Source organism: Diceros bicornis, chromosome 34 (assembly GCF_020826845.1).
Source record: "Diceros bicornis minor isolate mBicDic1 chromosome 34, mDicBic1.mat.cur, whole genome shotgun sequence".
Lineage (NCBI taxonomy): Eukaryota > Metazoa > Chordata > Mammalia > Perissodactyla > Rhinocerotidae > Diceros > Diceros bicornis.
Window position 1 is genome coordinate 20755504 of NC_080773.1, and position 20066 is coordinate 20775569.

The window sequence follows — 20066 nt, forward strand, 5'->3', positions numbered from 1 at the left end:
AAGACTGTGGGAGATTTCTGTTCTGCGTTTTGGAGTTTCCCGGTTTTCTGCCTTGGGCAGCTATGATCGCTCAGTCGTGTCTTCTTCTGTCTCTCTGACAAATATACTCCTACTTTCTCTTCTACCTCTCAACGCCTCTCTAATCTCTTTCCACCCTAATCTTTTTGCCTGACCCTCTCTTCCTCTCATCCTGTCCATCACAAAACACTCTGCTTGGTTCCTTGCACTCCCCTCTGGGATGGGGATTTAAATGGCTCAAGACAGAGGCAGCTGTTAGAAACCTTGAATTGGCTGGCGAATCACCCACATGTCCTCCTCCCTCAGGAACCCACACTCTCCGCTATGACCTCATGGCCCTGTCCCTGGACAGGCCTGGGAAGCCCCAGTTCCTGGCCCTGGGGTAATTTGATTATGAGCTCTTCCTGCGCTATGATGGCGAGAGCCAGAGGGCAGAGCCTCGGGGTCTAGGGATCAAGATGGACCTGGGAGCTGAGACCTGGGAGAGAGAGACCAAGGACCTGAAGGAGAAGGAGTGGCAGCTCAGACAGTTGCTGACCGAGATGATGGGCCAGCAGGGCCAGGGCTGGGGTGAGTGGGGGCAGAGCCAGGGGTACGTGGGTCTGAGTGTGGTCCCTGCCCTGATTATCCTGCAGCTGGGGGAGGGGAGGGCACAGCAAGGCTGGAATTGCACAGAGAGGTGAGGACCCCCTGAGACTGCACAAGGTTCCTCACATTTGGGTGGAGGAGACGACATACCCCTCTGGGCGGGAGTCCTGTTGGGTGGAGAGGTTCTGGGACAGTGAGGTGACAGGTCACTGCCTGGGGTGGGCCAGGCCTTCACTCCCTCCAGGCCACACTGGGCTGTGAGCTCCAGGGAGACAGCACCAGAGGCTTCTGGCACTTGGGCTACAAAGGGCAGGACTCCCTCACCTTCGACTCACAGACCCTCACTTGGACGGTGGCCACACCCTCAGCCCAGCACATCAAGAAGCTCTGGGAGACCCAAGGCCCCAGGGCTGATCTGGTTAAGATTTTCTTGCGTGTAACTTGTCCTGACCAACTCTGGAGATACCTGGCCTCTTGGAGTGGCCTCCTGGACAATACAGGTACTGACCTGGGTGGGAGGGTCCACCCACTGAGTCTGCCCCTGGTTCCTACAAGAAAGAGAACTTTCCTCTTGTTCTCTAAGTGGCTTTCCTGCCCTGGCCTTAGGTTAGGTGCTGAGTTGTGACTGAATTGTCGGAGAGGCACACCCATGTGGGTCGGTGAGGGGTCTCCCGTGGACCCATTGCTGGTCCGTCAACTGGAGAAGTGTAGAGTCCTCCAGATGTGGGCCCGGATATCAGACCTCAAGCCCCAGGCAGGCAGGAGAGGGAAAAATTTTCTGTCCAAGACTCTCATTCTCTGGGATGTTGACATTGTGGGCGGGAGACATCTAGGTTTGACCTCCTTGGTGGAGGCCCTAGGATGGGGCCAACCTGGCTGGAAGCCATGATAGAACTGAATATTCTAGCTCTGGAGCAAGGGTCACATGTTCAAAGGCAAACCACCCAGAATCCTATTACCAGGGTCATTCCACTTTTGTTCTGCTTTCACTTTTAGAAAAGTCCACCTTAAAGTTTCCTCCTCGTCTAAGTCTTGTGACAGAAAATAAAATGAAAGAGTAGATACTGTTGTGTGTGGGGGGGGCAGAGGTGCGGATGAAAATACCTATAATCAGCCAGAGGTCCCCAGAGGAATGTAAAGTCATGGACGAAAGAATAGGGCTGCAGGGCCAGCTGGCCATCCTTGTGGACACTCCCTCCATCGCCCCCTGGTGCATGTGGAGCTGATTCTGTTGGGGAGGAAGGAGGTACATCTCCGAGGCCAGATTCTCACTGCCTGTAGTACAGAGCAGCGCCTCTGCCCCATCCGTGCCTACAAATTCTTCAAAACCGTGTGCTAAGCATCTTCAGGTGGATCCACTGGCCCCTGAGAGCAGGGAGTTCCTCTTGTCTCAGGCTCTCCAGGTGGGCGAGGGTCGGACCCCCTCGGAGGGTCCTGGGGCTGTTGGAGCAGCGTGGGGGCCTCCCACAGTCCTCTCTCCACTGGGGACGTAGCCCCCCTGGAGTGGTGGCTGGGGGTGAATGTGCACGGGTCATTTCTAAGGGCTGGCTGGTTCTTGCTCTTGGTTCCCTGCAGTGGAAGGAGGGAGCCTCCTTGGCGTCGCTGAACTCTGCTTTGTCTCCCCCCCAGATCCCCCGTCAGTGACTGTGACCCGCAGTAAGAACCTGCTGGGCAAGGTCATCCTGAGGTGCTGGGCTTTTAGCTTCTATCCTCGGGGTGCCACCCTGACCTGGCTTCGGGATGGGGAACCCATGCACCAAGGCACCTTTGGGCCTGGGGTCAGCCTGCCCAGTGGGGACGGGACCTACCAGACCTGGGTGGATACTCGGGTCCTCCGTGGAGAGGAGCAGATGTTCGCCTGCCACGTGGGACACTGCGGGCTGAACACCACGGTCCCTGCAGTCTCTGGTGAGGAGCTGGCGGAGCCCTCGGGGTCCAGGGAGCTGGAGGCAGAGTTGGTATAGGATCCTCGTGTGAAGAAGGGCCCACTGGGTATAATTGAAGCCCATTTCATGGTGACCTCCCGGGCCTCAAGGTCAGAGGGCTTCCTGTGCTGCTGCTCCTGCTGCGGCTCCTCTCGCTGTGTCCACTGTCGCTGCTGTGCTGTATTTGGTGGTGGTCGAAGCCTAGACGAGGAAGCACACAGAGGATGCGAGAGCCCAGGTGAGAAGCACATGGGACAGTGAGGGGGACGGATCTGATTCTTTTCTGGGTGGTGAGTGGAGACAGCTCTCTTCCTGCTAAAAACAAGGCAACAGGCCCTAAACGGAGTCACTTATGCTAAGTCCCACGTCATCACCAAAGCAAGATTTCACTCAGTGACAGTTTCAGCTCTCCCAGACATGGAATCTTAAACCCCTCAACCAGGAATCCTCTCATCACCTGTCAGGTCATCTGCCTGATAGACCCCTGCCATCACCTAAAGGAAGGTGACTTTGCAATAACCAAGCTGCCTTTTTGCCTAACATAACTTCCCCGTTCCTGCTCCCTTATGCCTAAAAATCTCTTGCCTTGGACAGCTCTTCAGAGATCCTTTCTATATGCTAGACTGGATGCTGCCCGGTTCCTGAATCTTTGGATGAAGCCAGTAAGATCTTTAAAATTTACTCAGCTGGATTTTGTTTTTTAACATTTCTTACCCAGGAACAGGAAAAGAATAGACAAGCCATCTTCCTGTTTACAGGATGTGGGAGACGAGGTGTGTATTACGAAAACTGGCTAAAAAGCAATAAAGATAAAGACCCAACCATTTATCCTGCCTTTCCAATTCACATAAGAACTGGACCTGAAGACATTCACTTAGTTGAGAAAGAGAGGGTTTTTTTTGTATAGAAGTAGTTCAAATAATAAAGATAGAAAAGCAAAGGCAGAGTGACATTATTACCACTTTGTGAGCCTAATGAATGAATGGATCTCAGCCGTAACCATCCATGGCTGCCAGCCTGGCCACTGGAGAGACAGCTTGATGTTGTGCACTTCCTGGTGGAAAGACCCTTGATGTCACTCCATCATCGATTTACTGGAAACAGGAGGCAATTGACTGGAAACAGAGAATCAAGTTCAACCACATGGTGGACAGGTCCTTGGTGAAGGCACAGTCTTTGTGGAAAATTATAGGACAAACTACCTTATTCCTTCACCAAATAAACTGTCAGGAAACAAACAAACAATAAAAGATGGAGAGGGTACCTGAGGGTTACTGTATGTATTTAATATGATTACCTTTCCACCTTGTTATGAGAAGAAGTTAATCTTGTCTATTTGCTGTTTTCTTGTTTAACCTGAGGGGTGACTCAAGGGTCACAAGGATTGATGAGCTTGTTTTACAGAAGAAGGAGAATGCCTTCAAGGAAGTTATGCTCACCGGATAACCAGCCCCCAGATGCCCAGAAGTCAGATTGTCCAAGGGTTTATTGGGAGTGAAACATGGATTCCCCTTTGTTTCTCTGAAACTCCTCCTGCCAAGCCCCTTAGCTCTACAAAAGCCCCTGCTTTCTTCTCTTGTTCAGATGAATTTGAGGGAACCTATCCTCCCCGCCTTCTTGTTTTGGCCAATTCAAGTAAACCTTTCTCCATCTCTAAGCACCAGTGTCTCAGTGATTGGCTTACTGAACATCGGGCACACGAATGTGAGATTAAGAAGTTTGGTATCATACAGACTAAGAGGTGTTTAATAGACATGTCAACTGATTGAATGTCTGGATTTAATTTGTTTTTTTTTTGTTTTTTTTCTTTTTATTTTTTTGCTTTTATTGAGATATAATCGACCCAGAGTGTTGTATAAGTTTAAGGTGTACAGCATAATGATTCTACTTAGATATATCATGAAATGATTACCACAATAAGCTTGGTTAACATCCATCATCTCACATATATACCAAAAAAAGAAAAACATTTTTTTCCTAATGATGAGAACTCTTTGGATCTACTTACTCTCTTAACAACCTTCAAATACCCCATCCAGGGCCGGCCCCGTGGCTTAGCAGTCAAGTGCGTACGCTCCGCTGCTGGCGTCCCGGATTCGGATCCCGGGAGCCCACCGACGCACCGCTTCTCCGGCCGTGCCGAGGCCATGTCCCACATACAGCAACTAGAAGGATGTGCAGCTATGACATACATATATCTACTGGGGCTGTGGGGGAAAAAATAAATAAATAAATAAATAAACAAAAAACAAATACCCCATCCAGCATGTTCACTGTAGTCATCCTGTTGTACGTTACACCCCCAGGACTTATCTATCTTATAACTGGAATTAACCACCTCCATCCAATTCCCACACGTGCCTGTCTGGACCTAATGTGGATATTGATTCCAAAGAATACAGTGCCAAGGAGAGAGGTTTTAGGTTAAACCAGCCCTGTTGCTACTCAATTTGGACTTGCAGCCTCCAGAACTGTAGGGAAATAAATTTCTGTTGTTTAAGTCACCCAGCCTGTGGTATTGTGTTATGGCTTCACTAGCAACCTAATACAAATGGGAAAATGGAAAAGAGAAAGGGGAACCACGAACAGGGCTGGGGACAGGAGGCTGGGCCCAGCAGTGCAGACTGAGGGAGACGACACTGTCTCATGTGGAATGGCGCTGGCTTGAGACTCGGCAAAATACCACAGGACACGGAGTCCCTCAGCCCCCAGGAGACCTGTGGGACCCCTCGGAGGGCAGGGTCCTGGGGAAGAGCAGGCTTTGCAGAGAGGCCTCTTGTCTGGATCCCAGAGGAGTGAGTGACCTCCTCATGCCTCTGTTTCCACCTCTATAAAACAGGGATCATGGCGCCAGCCCAGTGGCATTGTGGTTGAGTTCACATGCTCTGCTTTGGCAGCCTGGGGTTCATGGATTTGGATTCCCCAGTGCAGACCTACACCCCACTCGTCAAGCCATGCTATGGCAGTGTCCCACATACAAAACAGAGGAAGATTGGCACAGATGTTAACTCAGGGCCAATCTTCCTTAAAAAAAAAACCAGATCATGTAGTACCTACCTCACAGGGCTGATGTGAGAATTAAAGGATTCAAGGTGAATGGGCTTTGAACAGCACTTAGTACATAATTGCTCCCTAATGTGTGTGATACGTCTCCATTCCCTTGAGAGGGTGGAGGATGACAGGCAGCTCAGAATTTAGGAAGACCTCCACCTGAAAACTGACCAGAGACGAGACCCTCCCACAATCGTCAGGTGCAAGGGCATTGTCACGGTTGGAAGCCACATTGACACAGACCACAATGGAGCCCCTGGTGTATGCCAGGCCTTGACGCCAGCCTGGGGAAGGAGCAGTGGACTGAAGAGACGTTGATAATAACACCTGGAAGGTGTCTCAGTTACCTCCTGCTGTGTAACAAACCACCCCATACTTAGTGCTAACAAACAACCACTTTGTTGTTTCCCAGTGAGTCACAGACAAATGGTTAGTGAACTCGGGAATGGAGAAGGCTTTGGGCCAGGGCTCATGGGCTCTTTAGCTAAGAGCCACTGACTTACAGTCAAGTCTTCCCAAGAAAATAGTTCAGCTCTTACAACCTCCATCCCAGGCATTTCCTGGAGAGGCTGCAGGTGGGCTGGGCCCCAGGGGTGATTGTCTCTGCCAAAAAGCGGTGTGAGGTCAGGGTGCAAGAGGTAAGCATGTTCCCCTGGGCAGGGTTGGGGTTGGCAGCTCTGAGCTGGGAGGATCCTGGTCTCTCAGGGCACCTAAATCAGGCCCTGGGGCAGGAAAGAGGAGGGAGATTAGGACAGGATGGGCGTCTAGGAGGCTGTGCTGGTGGGAGAGCAGCGGGGGCCAGGCCAGGCTCTGAGAGCCACTAATATGATAGCAATGAAGCTTTAGAGTCAACAGTCCTGAGTTCAAATCCTGTCCCTGCAGCTTCCTCGAGGCTCCAAGAAGCCATTTGCAAGTACTAACTTCCATCTCCGTGTAATAAAGAGGAAGACTCCATTTTTGAAGCTAGACACTGACAGCTTCAGTCCCTCACATCCCATTTCTACTCCACATGGGCAGACCTGTAAGAGAGCCTACATGCTCCCTCCCTTAGAAAATTTGTTCTTGTTTAGATGGCAATGCTCTCCCAAATGGATCTAAAGATTCAACATTATCCTTACAAAAACCCAACCCCTCTTCTTGCAGAAATTGACAACCAGAACATAAAATTCATGATAAGCTAGGGTCCCAGAATAGCCAACACAATCTTGACAAAGAAGGAAATACTCGGAGGACTCGCACCTCCTGGTTTCCAAATTCATGACTAAACTACTGTGGGAGATCAAATTTGGCTACCCTGAAATATATCTCTTTATCTTCATTATTTTCTCTGATGGATATTTGACCTCCCCCACTAACTGCCTAAAGGAATTTAACTCTGGGTATGGACAGGGTCCTCACTAAGCCCATTATTGTCAAAGTTCTGTTTACCAAACATTTCCATTTGTAAAAATATCTCCCACTCTGTACTGGGAAGAGCGGAGATGACCTTATCTCTGGACACTCTTATCAGTACGGAAGGAGAGGACTTAAATCTGCACACCCTTGATTACTGTGCTTTCCAGTAATCCTCCATAGCTGCCTCCCTCCCCACCCCCAACATCCTCCATCGTCCTTAGCTGAAGACAGGATTTAAGAAGAGAATCTCTGCCATTTATTGAGAAACTCAGTTTGCCTGGTTTCTCCTATGTATACATGTTATTAAACTTGGTATTATTTTCTCCTGATAACCTGTCTTTTAATTATTTGGTCAGCCTTAAGAACCTGAAAAGAAAGGGCGGAGGGGGATTCTCCCTCTTCTCCAACACTACAATAATCAGGACAGTGTGGCACTGGCATAAGGGTAGACATACATTTCCATGGAATATAATTGAGACTCCAAGAATAAACTCTTACTTTTATGGTTAATTGATTCCAGGGAGCCATGACAATTCAATAGAGGAAAGAATAGTGTTTTCTACAACTGGATATCCACATGCAAAACAACGAGGTGGACTTTTACCTCACATCATGTTAAAAATTAACCCAAAATGGATCAAAGAAATAAATGTAAGATCTAAAATTATAAAACTCATAGAAGAACCATGGGATTAAATCTTCATGACCTGGAGATAGGCAATGGTTCGTTAGAACACACCAAAACCATAGAGCAATAGACAAATTGGACTTCATTAAAATTAAAAACTTTGTACTTCAAAGAACACCATCAAGAGAGTGAAAAGTTATCAAAGTGAAAGAAAATATTTGAAAACCATATACCTGATGAGGGAACTGTATCTAGAATATAATAAAAACTCTTACTGGGACTGGCCTCGTGGCCAAGTGGATAAAGTTCCATGCACTTTGCTTCAGTGGCCCAGGTTTGCATGTTCGGATCCCGGGCACGGACCTACTCCACTCATCAGCCAAGCTGTGGTGGCGTCCCACATATAAAACAGAGGAAGACTGGCACAGATGTTAGCTCAAGGTGAATCTTCCTCATCAAAAACAACACAACACAAAAACTCCTACCAGTCAACAATAAAAAGCCAAATAACCAATTAAAAAATGGATAAGGGATTTAAAGACATTTCTCCAAGGTAATGTACACATAGCCAAAAACCCATAACAAGATAATCAACATTTAGTCATTAGGGAAATGCAAATAAAATCTATAATGAAATACCTCTTGACACCTCTTGTACAAGAATACTCAGCAGAATTATTCATAATAGCCGCAAATGGGAAATAACCCAAATGTCTATCAGCTGGTGAACAGGTGTTGTGTGGGTCTCAGCCTGTTGATAGTGATGCTGCAGGGCAGGAGTGCCTGACACACTCGCCTGGGTCTGTATTACTTGTGGTGAGTCCCACAGACATTTCCGCAGCCAGAGCCAATGCTGTGGCTGGACCAACCCTTGTGGTTCTTATTAGGATCACAGGACGCACCTCAGCGACACCATCAGGGAACTTTGAGGAACAAGATTTATTATTCAGAAATCCTAGAGGGTACCAGTCACCCTACTTAGGACAGATTCAGGCTGAGTGTTAAAGAAGACAAAGAATGAGAAGGGAGGATTGAGTCTGAGTGTCTCCTGTCCCCAAATACCCACTCCACATCCCAGATCTAAGTCCACACCAGGCCCCTCTCCCCAGGCTCCTCCAGGAAGCAGAATCCAGCAGTCATCTGGTCATCGGGTCCTCTGTCAGCCGACACTGAAGAGAGAGACGGAGAGAGACTGAGCGAGAGAGGGGTGGACAGAGATGGAGGGACAGACACAACATGAGCAGAGAGTAGAAAAGAGAGACACAAGAAGGGCAGCAAAGAGGCTGAGAGAAATAAAAACAAAGGGAGAGAGAAACCAGGAGAGAAAAGGGAGAGGTAGATGGAGTGTAGCAGGTGACAGGGCCAGCGGGCAGCATTAGGAACCGAACAGGCATCCAGACCCTCCCGTTCCCCTGCAGCCCCCAATCCCATGGAGGGGACAGGACCTCACCTGTGACAAACCTGTCATCCGGAGATGGGGCCCAGGACAACTCTGGCCTTTCAGCTTCACCAGGAAGGCCGCCTGGGGTCTGAGTGGCAGGGGCCAGCACTGCTCGAAGCAGACCCTGAAGCTGCAGTTGCCACACTTCCGGGGCCTGCCCACGGACACCACAGCGTCATCACAGCAAGAGTGCTGCAGGGGGTCGTGGAACTTGTCCCCACAGGTCATATGCGGCTGGGATAGCATCAGGTGAGCGCCCACGGGGGACACTGGAAGAGCTGGAGCTGGTGTGACCAGGCAGCAGGGCAGGGGCTCCCAGCCAGGGCCCTCTGGGAGCTGCACCCCACCCCTGAGTGTCCCTCCTGGGCTCATCTGGGGCTCCGTGTGAGCAGAGGATGCAGAGAGCGGCCGAGACAGCTTTGGGAGAGCAGAGGGATGAGGTGGGGCTGCCGGGGCAGCCGGGGGTCCACCTTGGGGAGCCCCGCCTGGCGTAGGGGAAGGTCTGAGGGGGTGTCTGTCCTGTAGGAGGCACAGGGAAAGGCTAGGAGCAGTCCAGGGTGGGATCCAGTCACCTGTGTCCAGGTGTCTTGGGATTATGGGCCTGTGGAAGGTGAGGGGCTACAGACAGGACTCTTGGAAGAAATGGTTTAGGGTTCTGGAAAGTGTGAATATTTCCTGAGTGGGAGGAGTTCTGAGCAGGAGGCTCAGATACAGTCAGGCCATAGCGGAGCTGAGCTGACGCTGGTGTTGTCTTACATATCTGACCGACACTAAAATGTAGAAGATTACGAGGCAGCCCTGATGGCCTAGCAGTTAAAGTTCAGCGTGCTCTGCTTCGGTGGCCTGGGTTCAGTTCCTGGGCGCAGAACCACACCACTCCTCTGTCAGTAGCCATGCTGTGGAGGCTGCTCACATAGAAGAGCTAGAAGGACTTACACCTAGAATATACAACTGTGTACTGGGGCTTTGGGGAGGAGAAAAATGAGAGAGAGGGAGATTGACAACAGAGGTTACCTCATGGTGAACCTTTCCCAGCAAGAATTGAAAAAAAGATAGATTAAAAAGTAATTTAGAAGATTAGATTTGGAGTGGGAACCCAGGACATGTATGGTATTGGGTGTGAGTTTGGAAACTGAATCAGGGATGTGGATGGGGCTGATCTTGGGATGTGGAATGGGTATGGCTCTGATGGAGTGATTTGTAGGGCATGGGGCCAGGGAGAAGGATTAGGCTGAGGTAAGGATGGGGTGGTGGCTGAGAATGGAGATGGGCTTGGTGGGAATTGGGATGGGTCCTCCTTACCCAGGATGCAGCATCTGGGAACCATGGCTCTGGGGCGGCTGCAGTGGAGTGGAGAGAGGGTCAGCGGATCTCAGCAGGTGCTTTTATTTCTCCTAAAAAGCTGGTGATGTCGTCAGATTCCAGCCTGGCCTGCAGAGACACGCTGGGCCCTGGGGCAGGAGCACGTGCCCTGCCACCAACCTCTCCCCCAAATGCCTCCCTCTCATGCCCAGCACAATGACCTCATTCCCACTCTCCTGGAATCCTAACTCCTCACATCCTCCCCGGGGGCCTGTCAGCTCCCTGACCTCACACCCCCAGCCCAGGGCTCACTAAATTGCAGCTCACAGCATTCAGGTGAGAGACTAGTTTTTACACATTTGAAAATTCCAGGTTGAACAAGATTGGGGAACAGGGGAATGTGTGGGAAGGACGCTGAAGTGGGTCCTGAATGAACAGGAAAAAGGCCCTGGAGGAACCCCGGGACACACAGCCCCCAGGGCCCTCTCCCCACCTCCTTCTCTGTCTCTCCAGTAATGATCATTTCCTCAGGAGCACCTGTCCACTTACCACCTCGTGTGCCCCAGGCTTTGTGTCAGACACGGGGGAGGGGTGGGGAGCAGGAAACTCAGAAGTCACAATTTTCACTGAGTTCATGAGAGAGAGAGAGAGAATGGTAAGATAATCCATTTGAGTTTGGTTGTTGTGGTCAAGGTCAATGTCAATATTACTCGTCTGTGAAGTTTTGTAGGAGATATTCCACCACCATCAGTAGGTTCCAAAGCCTTTATCCTTAACGTGGGTGTTCAGAGGGAGATGGATGGAATTTCCCCTGAGAAGAGCCGTCTTGGGGTCAGGATGTGAAAACAGAAGGTGAAGGATCCCCTTCCCTGAGGGACACTGTGGGGTCACTTTTGTGGGTCCAGGTCACCCTGTGCAGTCAGGACTGGGAGGCCCCTCGCCCAGCTCCTGCAGGACTCCATCCCTCCAGGTCACAGAGACCACCGCAGCACGGACAAGTTTCTCTCCAGGGCCTGGAAAGGGGGACCTCTCCCTCATGTCACCAGCTGTGTCCCTCTACCCCCTCCCTGTTTGGAAAGATCCTGCCTTCTGCGTCCCTGCTCCCCTGAGGGAGCCTCGGCACTGGCTCCCCAGACTCCCCTCCACATGGATCCCAGGCCCAGACTCAGCTCCTCCATGACATGCACCCGTTCCAGACAGAAACCAGGGCGAGGACCCAGTGAAAGGGGAACGGAGCGTGTCCTTCACTGTGAGGGGGGAACCGCATCAGTGTCCAGACCCAGCAGAAGTGGGGGATTCAGGGAAACATCCAGGTCAGGGGTGTCCTCGGTGCAAGCGCTGGTCTCTCCCAGTTGGGGACAGGGGTGTCATCACAGCCTAGGTCTGGGGTTGTGTCGGGGTTGGCGCTGGTGCCCGCATGCCGGGCTTCCCAGAGTGAAACTGGGGAAGTGAGTTTGCCTCTCCGAGCCTCAGTTTCCTTCCCTTTAAAATGGAGACTACCAGGCCCAGCTGACCCACAGTCTTTTGGTCTAACAGAGATGACACAGTGAAGGGCCTGTCAATAAATAGTAGCTGAGGATGAGCTGTGTGCCCAGCCCTCTGCTACATGACCCTGAGGACACAGTGATGACTCAGTAGCAGGTCCTGTCCCATCGTTGGGGGTCACAGACTGTCCTCAGACCATGAAGGCTCAGAGAGGTCAGGTTTGGGTTCAGAAAACCCAAGAGCTGTGGGAGCCTGAGAGAGGGGTCATCACTTGTCTTGGGAGTTAAGGGAGAGCTTCCTGGAGGAAGGAATGTCTGAGCTAAGATTTCAAGGCTGAGCAAAGAGAGGGTGGAGGGTAGGGCAGAGAGAGGCGGCTGGAGGGGGAGACAGGATCAGTCCCTGGTGAGCCTCGGCAAGGACTCAGGACTTCATCCGCAGTGCACTGGGCATCATGGCTGGGTCCCGACCAGGGGAGGAGTGTTCAGATTTGTGTCTGTGAACATCCCTGCATCTGTGAGCTTTGAGGAGGGTGGACAGGAGGGTTGAGCCTGGAGTAGCAGACCAGAGAAGATCCTGCCATAGCAGAAATCCTTGTGCAATTACCAGAGTCCCAAATGTCCCCTTTGTCCCATGGGGCAGGGGGACAGCAGCTCCCCTCCCAGCCCCACATCTCCCCTGTGTTCTGGCCTCCCTTCTCTTGCAGCTGCACAGCAGAGCAGTGTTTTCCAGACTGTGGATTGCACCATTTTAGCAGGTTATAGAATCAATGAGTTGGTCGTAAACTACGTTATTTTTTTAATTGAAAATATAGATTAAGAAAGGGATTAGTATATGCTGTGCAGAATCCTGTCAAATGTTGCTTACGGAAACTTTCCTTCCAGAATGTTGGAAGACACGTAATGATGTACTACTTATCTATTGCTTAGTAAACTCATGAATGGGGGCGCTCCAGGGAAGGGCTGGTCCCCTCTTTGCAGGCTGCTACAGACTCAGCTGCCTCATCATGTTTTCCAGTTCAGGGCTAATCTCTCACGACTTTGATTCTGTTCATTTTCTGGGATGGCTCCAGGCAGGCCAGGACACAGGCCTGGTTGCCTCTACCAAAATCTGTGGGGCAATAGATGCCTGGACACCAGCTAGGGTGAGGGACAAAGCACATTCCCCAGGGCACAGTTGCAGCCACATCTCTCAAGGGAGCTGAGTAAGCAAAGGGCAGGAAGCTAGACGAAGATCAGCACAGGGAAGGGGGGTCTGTGCTGATGAGAGGGCACTGGCTGCTCCTGAGATGCGTGGACACAGAGCCACTAACTCACTGGGTCCTGACCAGTGGAGGGTCCAGCCACTGAGAGACACTGTGGGACCTCACTGTCTGGGGACAGCTCTGTCTTCTGTGTGAGAGCTTGGATCTGTGAGGCAGGACCTGGCCTGTTCTGGTTGAAGCCATCATTAGGTGTTGGGACTCTGCTTCTCCTTATGGCTAAAGAAGGTTCTGGTTCTCTGGGCAGTAAGTGTAAGATCCCCAACAGCCATTTGTATTATTCTCTCATCCTGTTCCCTGGATCCAAGCAAGACATTGACCCAAGGTTCTACTGCCAGTCAGTGACACAGGCTGGAACTGAACCCAGGACTCCTGAATCCAAGTTCAGGGGCCTCCGAAACCCCCTGATCCAACGCCTCCAGGAAGGGCAGCAGGCTGTGCTCTCAGACTCCCCTCGGGGCTGGCAGAGCTGGGCCAGTGTGGTTTTTGATCATCAAGGAGAAGGGACCGAATTGATCAAAGGTTTTAGATTTACTTGAACCAGGCCAGCCTCCACTCTGCACAAGCAGATGGGAGTCAGAATCCCACTAGAAAGTGAAGATGCTCAGGGAAAGTCTCATTCCAGCAACAGAGGTGATGAAACAGACTGAGTGGTTCAGCACCAGTGGTGTGGACAGTTCCTTCTGTCTCTGGACACCATCCCTCCCCTCCGTTCAGATGTTTTTACTCTTCTTTTTTACGTGTGGTAAAATACACGTAACATAAAATTTATCATTTTAACCATTGTAAATTGTACAGTTCAGTGGCATTTATTACATTCAAGATGCTGTCACCATCACCAGAATATTCTCATCAGCCCTAAAGAAAACCCCATGCTCATTAAGCAATCCCTGCCCATTCCACCCTCCTCCCAGCCCCTAGAAACCACTAATCTGCTTTCTGTCTCAATGTATTTACCTATTTTGGATTTTTCATATAAATAGAATGATACAATATGTGGTTCTTTGTGTCTGGCTTCTTTCATTTATCCTGATATTTTCAAGATTCGTCCATGTTGTAATGCATCTGTACTTCATTTCTTATGAGAAATAGTATTTCATTATATGGATATAGCACATTTAACTTCTCCCTTCATTAATGGATGGACATTTCTGATGGTTCTACTTTTTGACTCTTGTGAATAATGCTAGTATGAAACTTTGAGTGCAGTGATGGTTCGAACAACTGTTTGAATTAATTTGGGTATCTACCCGGGAGTAGAATTGCTTTATCACATGGTAATTTTATGTTTCACTTACTGAGGAACAGATGAACAGTTTTCCCTAGTGGTTGCACCATTTTATATTCCTACTAGCAAACTGTGAGGGTGGCAATTTCTCCACACCCTTGCTAACACATTTTTATTTCCATTTAAAAAAATTATCACCATTCTAGTGGCTGTGAAGTGTTAATTTTTAGTAGTTTTGATATGAATTTCCCTTAAAAAGTGACTTCTAGCAGCCTTTCACATGCTTGTTGGACATATCTTCTTTAGAGAAACATCTATTCAACTCCTTTGCTGATGTTTAAATTGTGTTGTTTATCTCTTTGTTATTCAGTTGGAAGCGTTCTTTATGTATTCTGGATACTATATTCTAGATCATTGTTAGATATGTGCTTTGCAAATATTTACTCCTGCTCTGTGGGTTGTATTTTCATTTTCTTGGTAGTGTTCTTTGCTACACAAAACTTTTAATTTTTTATAAAGTCTCATTCATCATTTCTTTTTCTTGTGTCTGTGCTTTTGGTGTCATTCATATCTAAGAAAACATTTTGAAATCCAAGGTCCAGAAGAATTACTCCTATGTTTTCTTCTAAGACTTTTATAGCTTTACCTCCTACATTTAGGCCTTTCATCCACTTGAGTTAGTTTTTGTATACGGTGTGAGGTAGAGGTCCCGCTCCATTCTTCTGACTGTGGATGTCCATTCGACCCAGTGCCAGGTGCTGAAAACTTCTTTCCACACTGAATGCTCTTGGCATCCTAATAAAAAATATCAATTAGCCATAAATCTATGGGCTTGTTTCTGGAACCTCAGTTCCATCCCATTGATCTATATGTCTATCCTTATGCCAGTACCATACCGTTTTGATTACTGTAGCTTTATAGTCAATTTAAAATTAAATTTAAAATTAAGAAGAGTGAGTCTTCCAACTTTGGTCTTCCTTTTCAAGATTCTTTTCGCTATTCACAGTCCCTTGCAATTCCATGTGAGCTTGAGACTGAGCTTTTACATTTCTAGAAGAAGAAGAGAAAAAGGCCAGTGGGGTCTTTCTAGGGATTGCATTGAATCTGCAGATTGGTTTGGGAAGTAATCATCTCAACAATATAAATAGGACTGATTTGGGATGTGGTTGGGACATTGCTATGGAAGGACAGGTGGGCAGGAGAGGGAAGGGACCAGATGGAGGTTGTGGTTTGCTTGGGGTTGGGGCTGCAGCTGTGATTGGAGATGGGGTTCTGCTCTCCTTACCTGGAGGCCACATCGGGGATCACGTCTCTGGAGTTGGCTTTGGTTTACTCGATGGGAAAGCGGCAGATTGGGCAGGTCCTTTCACCTCTAGAGAGGATCCGGGGATGTCAGAGGATCTCCAGTCCTCTTCCCTGGCCTCAGGGACATTCCTTGGTCCTGGGGCCTTGGCCGGCATCACACAGGGTATCTGTCACCTGGGAACCTGGTGTCAGGTCCTTGAAAAGCCAGGAGAGGACTGATGCCCCCTTCACCTTCCTTCCTCCAGATGCATCCCTCTCATTCCCCAGTAAGAAGGGCACTTTAGTGAAAAGGAAGGCATAGGATACACCTTGGAGCCGTCCCCACTCTCCCAAATTGAAACAGCTAATAATGTCTGATCCGTGTGACCCTACAAGTCTCCTACTTTCTGCTGATTCTATTGTACATTTGGAAACCTCCTGAGGGGGCTTGTCAACACCCTGACCTCACACTCTCAGCCCAAGGACCAAAGCCTAGTACCCACTCACCTAACCACAGCTGATGCTATTCAGGTGAAAGCCACTGTGATGGGCAGTGACCTTTTATTTACGCTTTTGGAAATTATTCTTTTTGTGTGTGTGTGAGGAAGATCAGCCCTGAGCTAACATCCGCACCAATCCTCCTCTTCTTGCTGAGGAAGATTGACCCTGGGCTAACATCTCTGCCCATCTTCCTCTACTTTATATGGGATGCCCCCATAGCATGGCCTGACAAGCGGTGCATTGGTGCGCACCCAGCATCCGAACCGGCGAACCCTCGGGCCACCCAAGCGGCACGGGCGCACTTAACCGCTATGCGATGCGGCCGGCCACCCATTTGAAAATTCTAATTTGAATAAGTTGCTGAAAGGGAAATTCACCAGGTTTCTAGGGTCACTCACGAAACCAAAACAGGAACTCCAGTGTCACAACGACACGTGTCTGTTTCTGTTTCTTCTTTTTAGTCATCACTTACTCAAGGACACACAACTTGCACATCCCAGGCATGTTGCAGGCTCTGAGAGTCAGTGCTGAGGCTGCACCGCAAAAGCCACAGTTTTCATTAGGCTCATGGACAGGGAAGAGGAGAGATGAGAGGGGAGGTGAGAAGGGGAGGAGAGAGGAGAGGAGAGGAGCTTATGAATGAGAGAATGGGAGAAGCTTTGCTAGGCCCTGGGTAAACAATCGATGAACCTAGTGGTGAGTGATGGGACCAACGTCATTATCACACTTATTTGTTTCATTGACGTTCTGGGTGAAAAAGTCCAGAACCATCACCAGACCCTCAAGTGGGTCATGACCCCATCAGAGTTAAGACAACAGGACCATGAAAGGGTTTCACTTGTCTCCTTCACAGGAATTAATCCTCCTTGGGCTTGAATACGCTCGCTCTGAGGGAGAGGGGGCAGTTTCTCCTCTGAGAGAAGCCACTTGGGGTCAGAAGGAGAAGGAGCCACTCCCCTGAGGGAGGCTGACAGTGCACTTACGGCCTGTTTGTCTTTTCACTTTCTTTAGAGACTGTGTGTAAGTGCACAATGATGTAATATCTATGTTTCCCAGTACAGGCAGCCAAGGGATTAGTAAAATCAGGAACAGAGTAGGCTCTGAGCCCCGGTCCAACTTGCTCACTCCTGGCGGGGCCCGGATGCTGTTGTAGCCTGGTTTCCAGCCCCCGACACAGGGTTGAGTCCTACGTGTGTGGGGTGGAGAGCAGTGGGGAGGTGGCTGGAGGGATGTTCTTAGGCCTTCCCCAAGGTACAGAATCCCACAGGGCCCAGCTGAGCAACAACATGATAAGAAGGATGGGGGGCGGCTTAGAGAAGGAGAGGTCTGAACTTCCGGCACCAATTCTCAGAAAGTCACTCTGTCAGGACAGTCATGTTGATTAGATACACCCTGAACACAGTGCTGTCATTCATTCATCCGCCCATGCAGTCACCCATTGACTATTTTATTCATTGGCTCATTCAATATTCCCTGAGCACCTGCTCTGTCACCAGGCCTGTGCTAGTCGATGCTGGGGACACAGTGCTGGCCAGAAGTCCTAGCCCTGTCCTTCTAGTTCTCACATTATTGGGGCCACAGACCACCCCAGACAGTCATGACTCAGAGTGAGTAGGGCTGGGAAGGAGGGCCAAGGATGTCAGGGATGGCTTCCTGGAGGAGGAACATCTGAGCTGTGATTTTAAGAATGAGCAAGAACTGTGATTGTGTCAGTGGAGCTCAGTCCTGGGAGGGCAGAGGGCAAAGGGCAGAGGGCAGGGCAGGGCCAGTCACCCTAGGGGCCTCGGGGAGGATTCTAGACTTACCTGAGTGCCCTGGGAGTCCTGGATGGGTCCTAAGCAGGGGATGGAAGTGGGGAGATGTGAGTCTGTGGGAGATCCCAGCGTCTGTCTGCTGTGAGGTGGACAGGAGGGCTGAGAGGAGGCAGGAGACCAGGGAGGAGGCTTCTGATGCAGAAATAATCATGGGATCACCAGGGTCCTGACTGTCTGCTCTCTCCTGAGGGGGTGGATGCCGCACGCTCCCTCCCAGAACCATCCTCCCCTGCTGCTCAGGCCTCCCCTCTCCTCAGCTGCAGGGTATAGGAATGTTCTCCAAACTCTGGATCAGTGCTCTTTCAGGTTGTAAAACCTGAGTTTTTAAAATGGATACTTTAAAATTCAAATAGAAATGATTGAAAATAGAACAGTGTGCACAGCATAGACCCTCCACCATTCCTGGGTAATTAAACTTTCCTTTGAACCATGTGGAAGCCCCATGATGGTGTCATATCTATTTTTCCTAGTAAGTCACATACAAACGGTTAATAAGCAGGGGACTGGAAAGGCTCCAGGCACAGACTTGCCTTCTCCTCTCCTAACAGCTGCTGACTTAGCTGCCCTGTCACGTCCTGCAAAAAATGGGTTCAGCTCTCACATCCTCTGTCCCAGGTGCTTCCAGGAGGCTGAAGGTGAGCTCCGCACCCAGCCCAGCATCCCTGCAAAAAGGAGGATGAAGTTGGCCTGGACACCAGCCAGTTCCAGAGAAAAGCACATTTCCCCTGGGGGCAGGGTTGGGGTTGGCGTCTCTGAGGAGGGAGGGGCCCAGCCCACCATTCTGGGCCTGGAGCGTGGTCTCTCCAGGGGCTGAGTCAGGACCCGGGTGGAAAGGTGGAGGGAGATCAGGGCAGGGGGTCTGGGAGGCTGTGCTGGTGGGAGGACATTGAAGGCCAGGCCAGGGCTCCATGGACACTGAGAGCCTCTGACCCGACAGTGATGAGGGTTTGGGTTTTTTTGTTGTTGTTCAGTTGCATGATTTCTTTATATAGTATGGAGATTAACCCCTTATCGGTTATAGGGTTTGCAAATATTTTTTCCAGCTGGTGGGTTGCCTGTTCATTTTGATCCTGGTTTCATTTGCCTTGCAGAAGCTCTTTAATCTGATGAAGTCCCACTTGTTCATTTTTTCTTTCGTTTCCCTTGTCTGAGTAGACATAGAATTCGAAAAGATCCCTTTATGGCTGATGACAAATAGTGTACTACCTATATTTTCCTCCAGGAGTTTTATAGTTTCAGGTCTCACCTTCAGGTCTTTGATCCATTTTGAGTTAATTTTTGTGTATGGCAAAAGAAGATGGTCTACTTTCATTCTTTTGCAAGTGACTGTCCAGTTTTCCCAGCACCGTTTATTGAAGAGACTTTCCTTTCTCCAACATATGTTCTTAGCTCCTTTGTCAAATATTAGCTACCCGTAGATGTGAGGTTTTATTTCTGGGCTTTCAATTCTGTTCCATTGATCTGTGTGTCTGTTTTTGTACCAGTACCACGCTGTTTTGATTACTATCACTTTGTTGTATGTTTTGAAGTCAAGGATTGTGATGCCTCCAGTTTTGTTCTTTTTTCTCAGGATTGCTTTAGCTATTCAGGGTCTTTTGTTGCCCCATATGAATTTTAGTATTTTTTGTTCTATTTCCATGAAGAATGTCCTTGGGATTCTGATTGGGATTTCATTGAATCTGCAGATTGCTTTAGGTAGCATGGACGCTTTAACTATGTTTATTCTTCCAATCCAAGTGCATGGAATATTTTTCCATTTCATTATGTCATCATGGATTTCACTGAATAATGTCTTATAGTTTTCACTGTATAGGTCTTTCACTTCCTTGGTTAAACTATTCCTAGATATTTTATTCTTTTTGTTGTAATTGTAAACGGGATTGTCTTCTTGAGAACTCTTTCTGTTACTTCATTGTTGGTATATAGAAATGCAACTAATTTCTCTAAGTTGATTTTGTACCCTGCAACTTTGCCCTAGTTGTTGATTATTTCTCATAGTTTTCCAAAGGATTCTTTAGGGTTTTCTATATATAATATCATGTCATCTGCAAACAGTGATGGTTTCACTTGTTTGTTGTCTATTTGGATTCCTTTTATTCCTTTTTCTTGCCTAACATCTCTGGCCAGAACCTCCAGTCCTGTGTTGAA

General features: G+C 49.1%; 1 protein-coding gene across 2 annotated transcripts in view; it reads left to right on the forward strand.

Moving 5' to 3' along the window:
• The first annotated feature begins 314 nt into the window (after positions 1 to 314).
• Positions 315 to 20066, forward strand: part of LOC131397039 (MHC class I-like protein MILL2) — a 313559-nt gene continuing 293807 nt past the window's right edge. The window contains exons 1-4 of one of the 2 annotated variants that reach the window (XM_058529661.1): positions 315 to 588; positions 834 to 1106; positions 2236 to 2769; positions 3250 to 3304. In XM_058529661.1, coding sequence (XP_058385644.1) covers positions 477 to 588; positions 834 to 1106; positions 2236 to 2570 — 720 coding nt within the window. In that variant the 5' untranslated portion in view covers positions 315 to 476 and the 3' untranslated portion in view covers positions 2571 to 2769; positions 3250 to 3304. Of the gene's footprint in view, positions 589 to 833; positions 1107 to 2235; positions 2770 to 3249; positions 4263 to 20066 lie in introns of those variants that run through there. The other variant, XM_058529660.1, reaches the window with a different exon arrangement.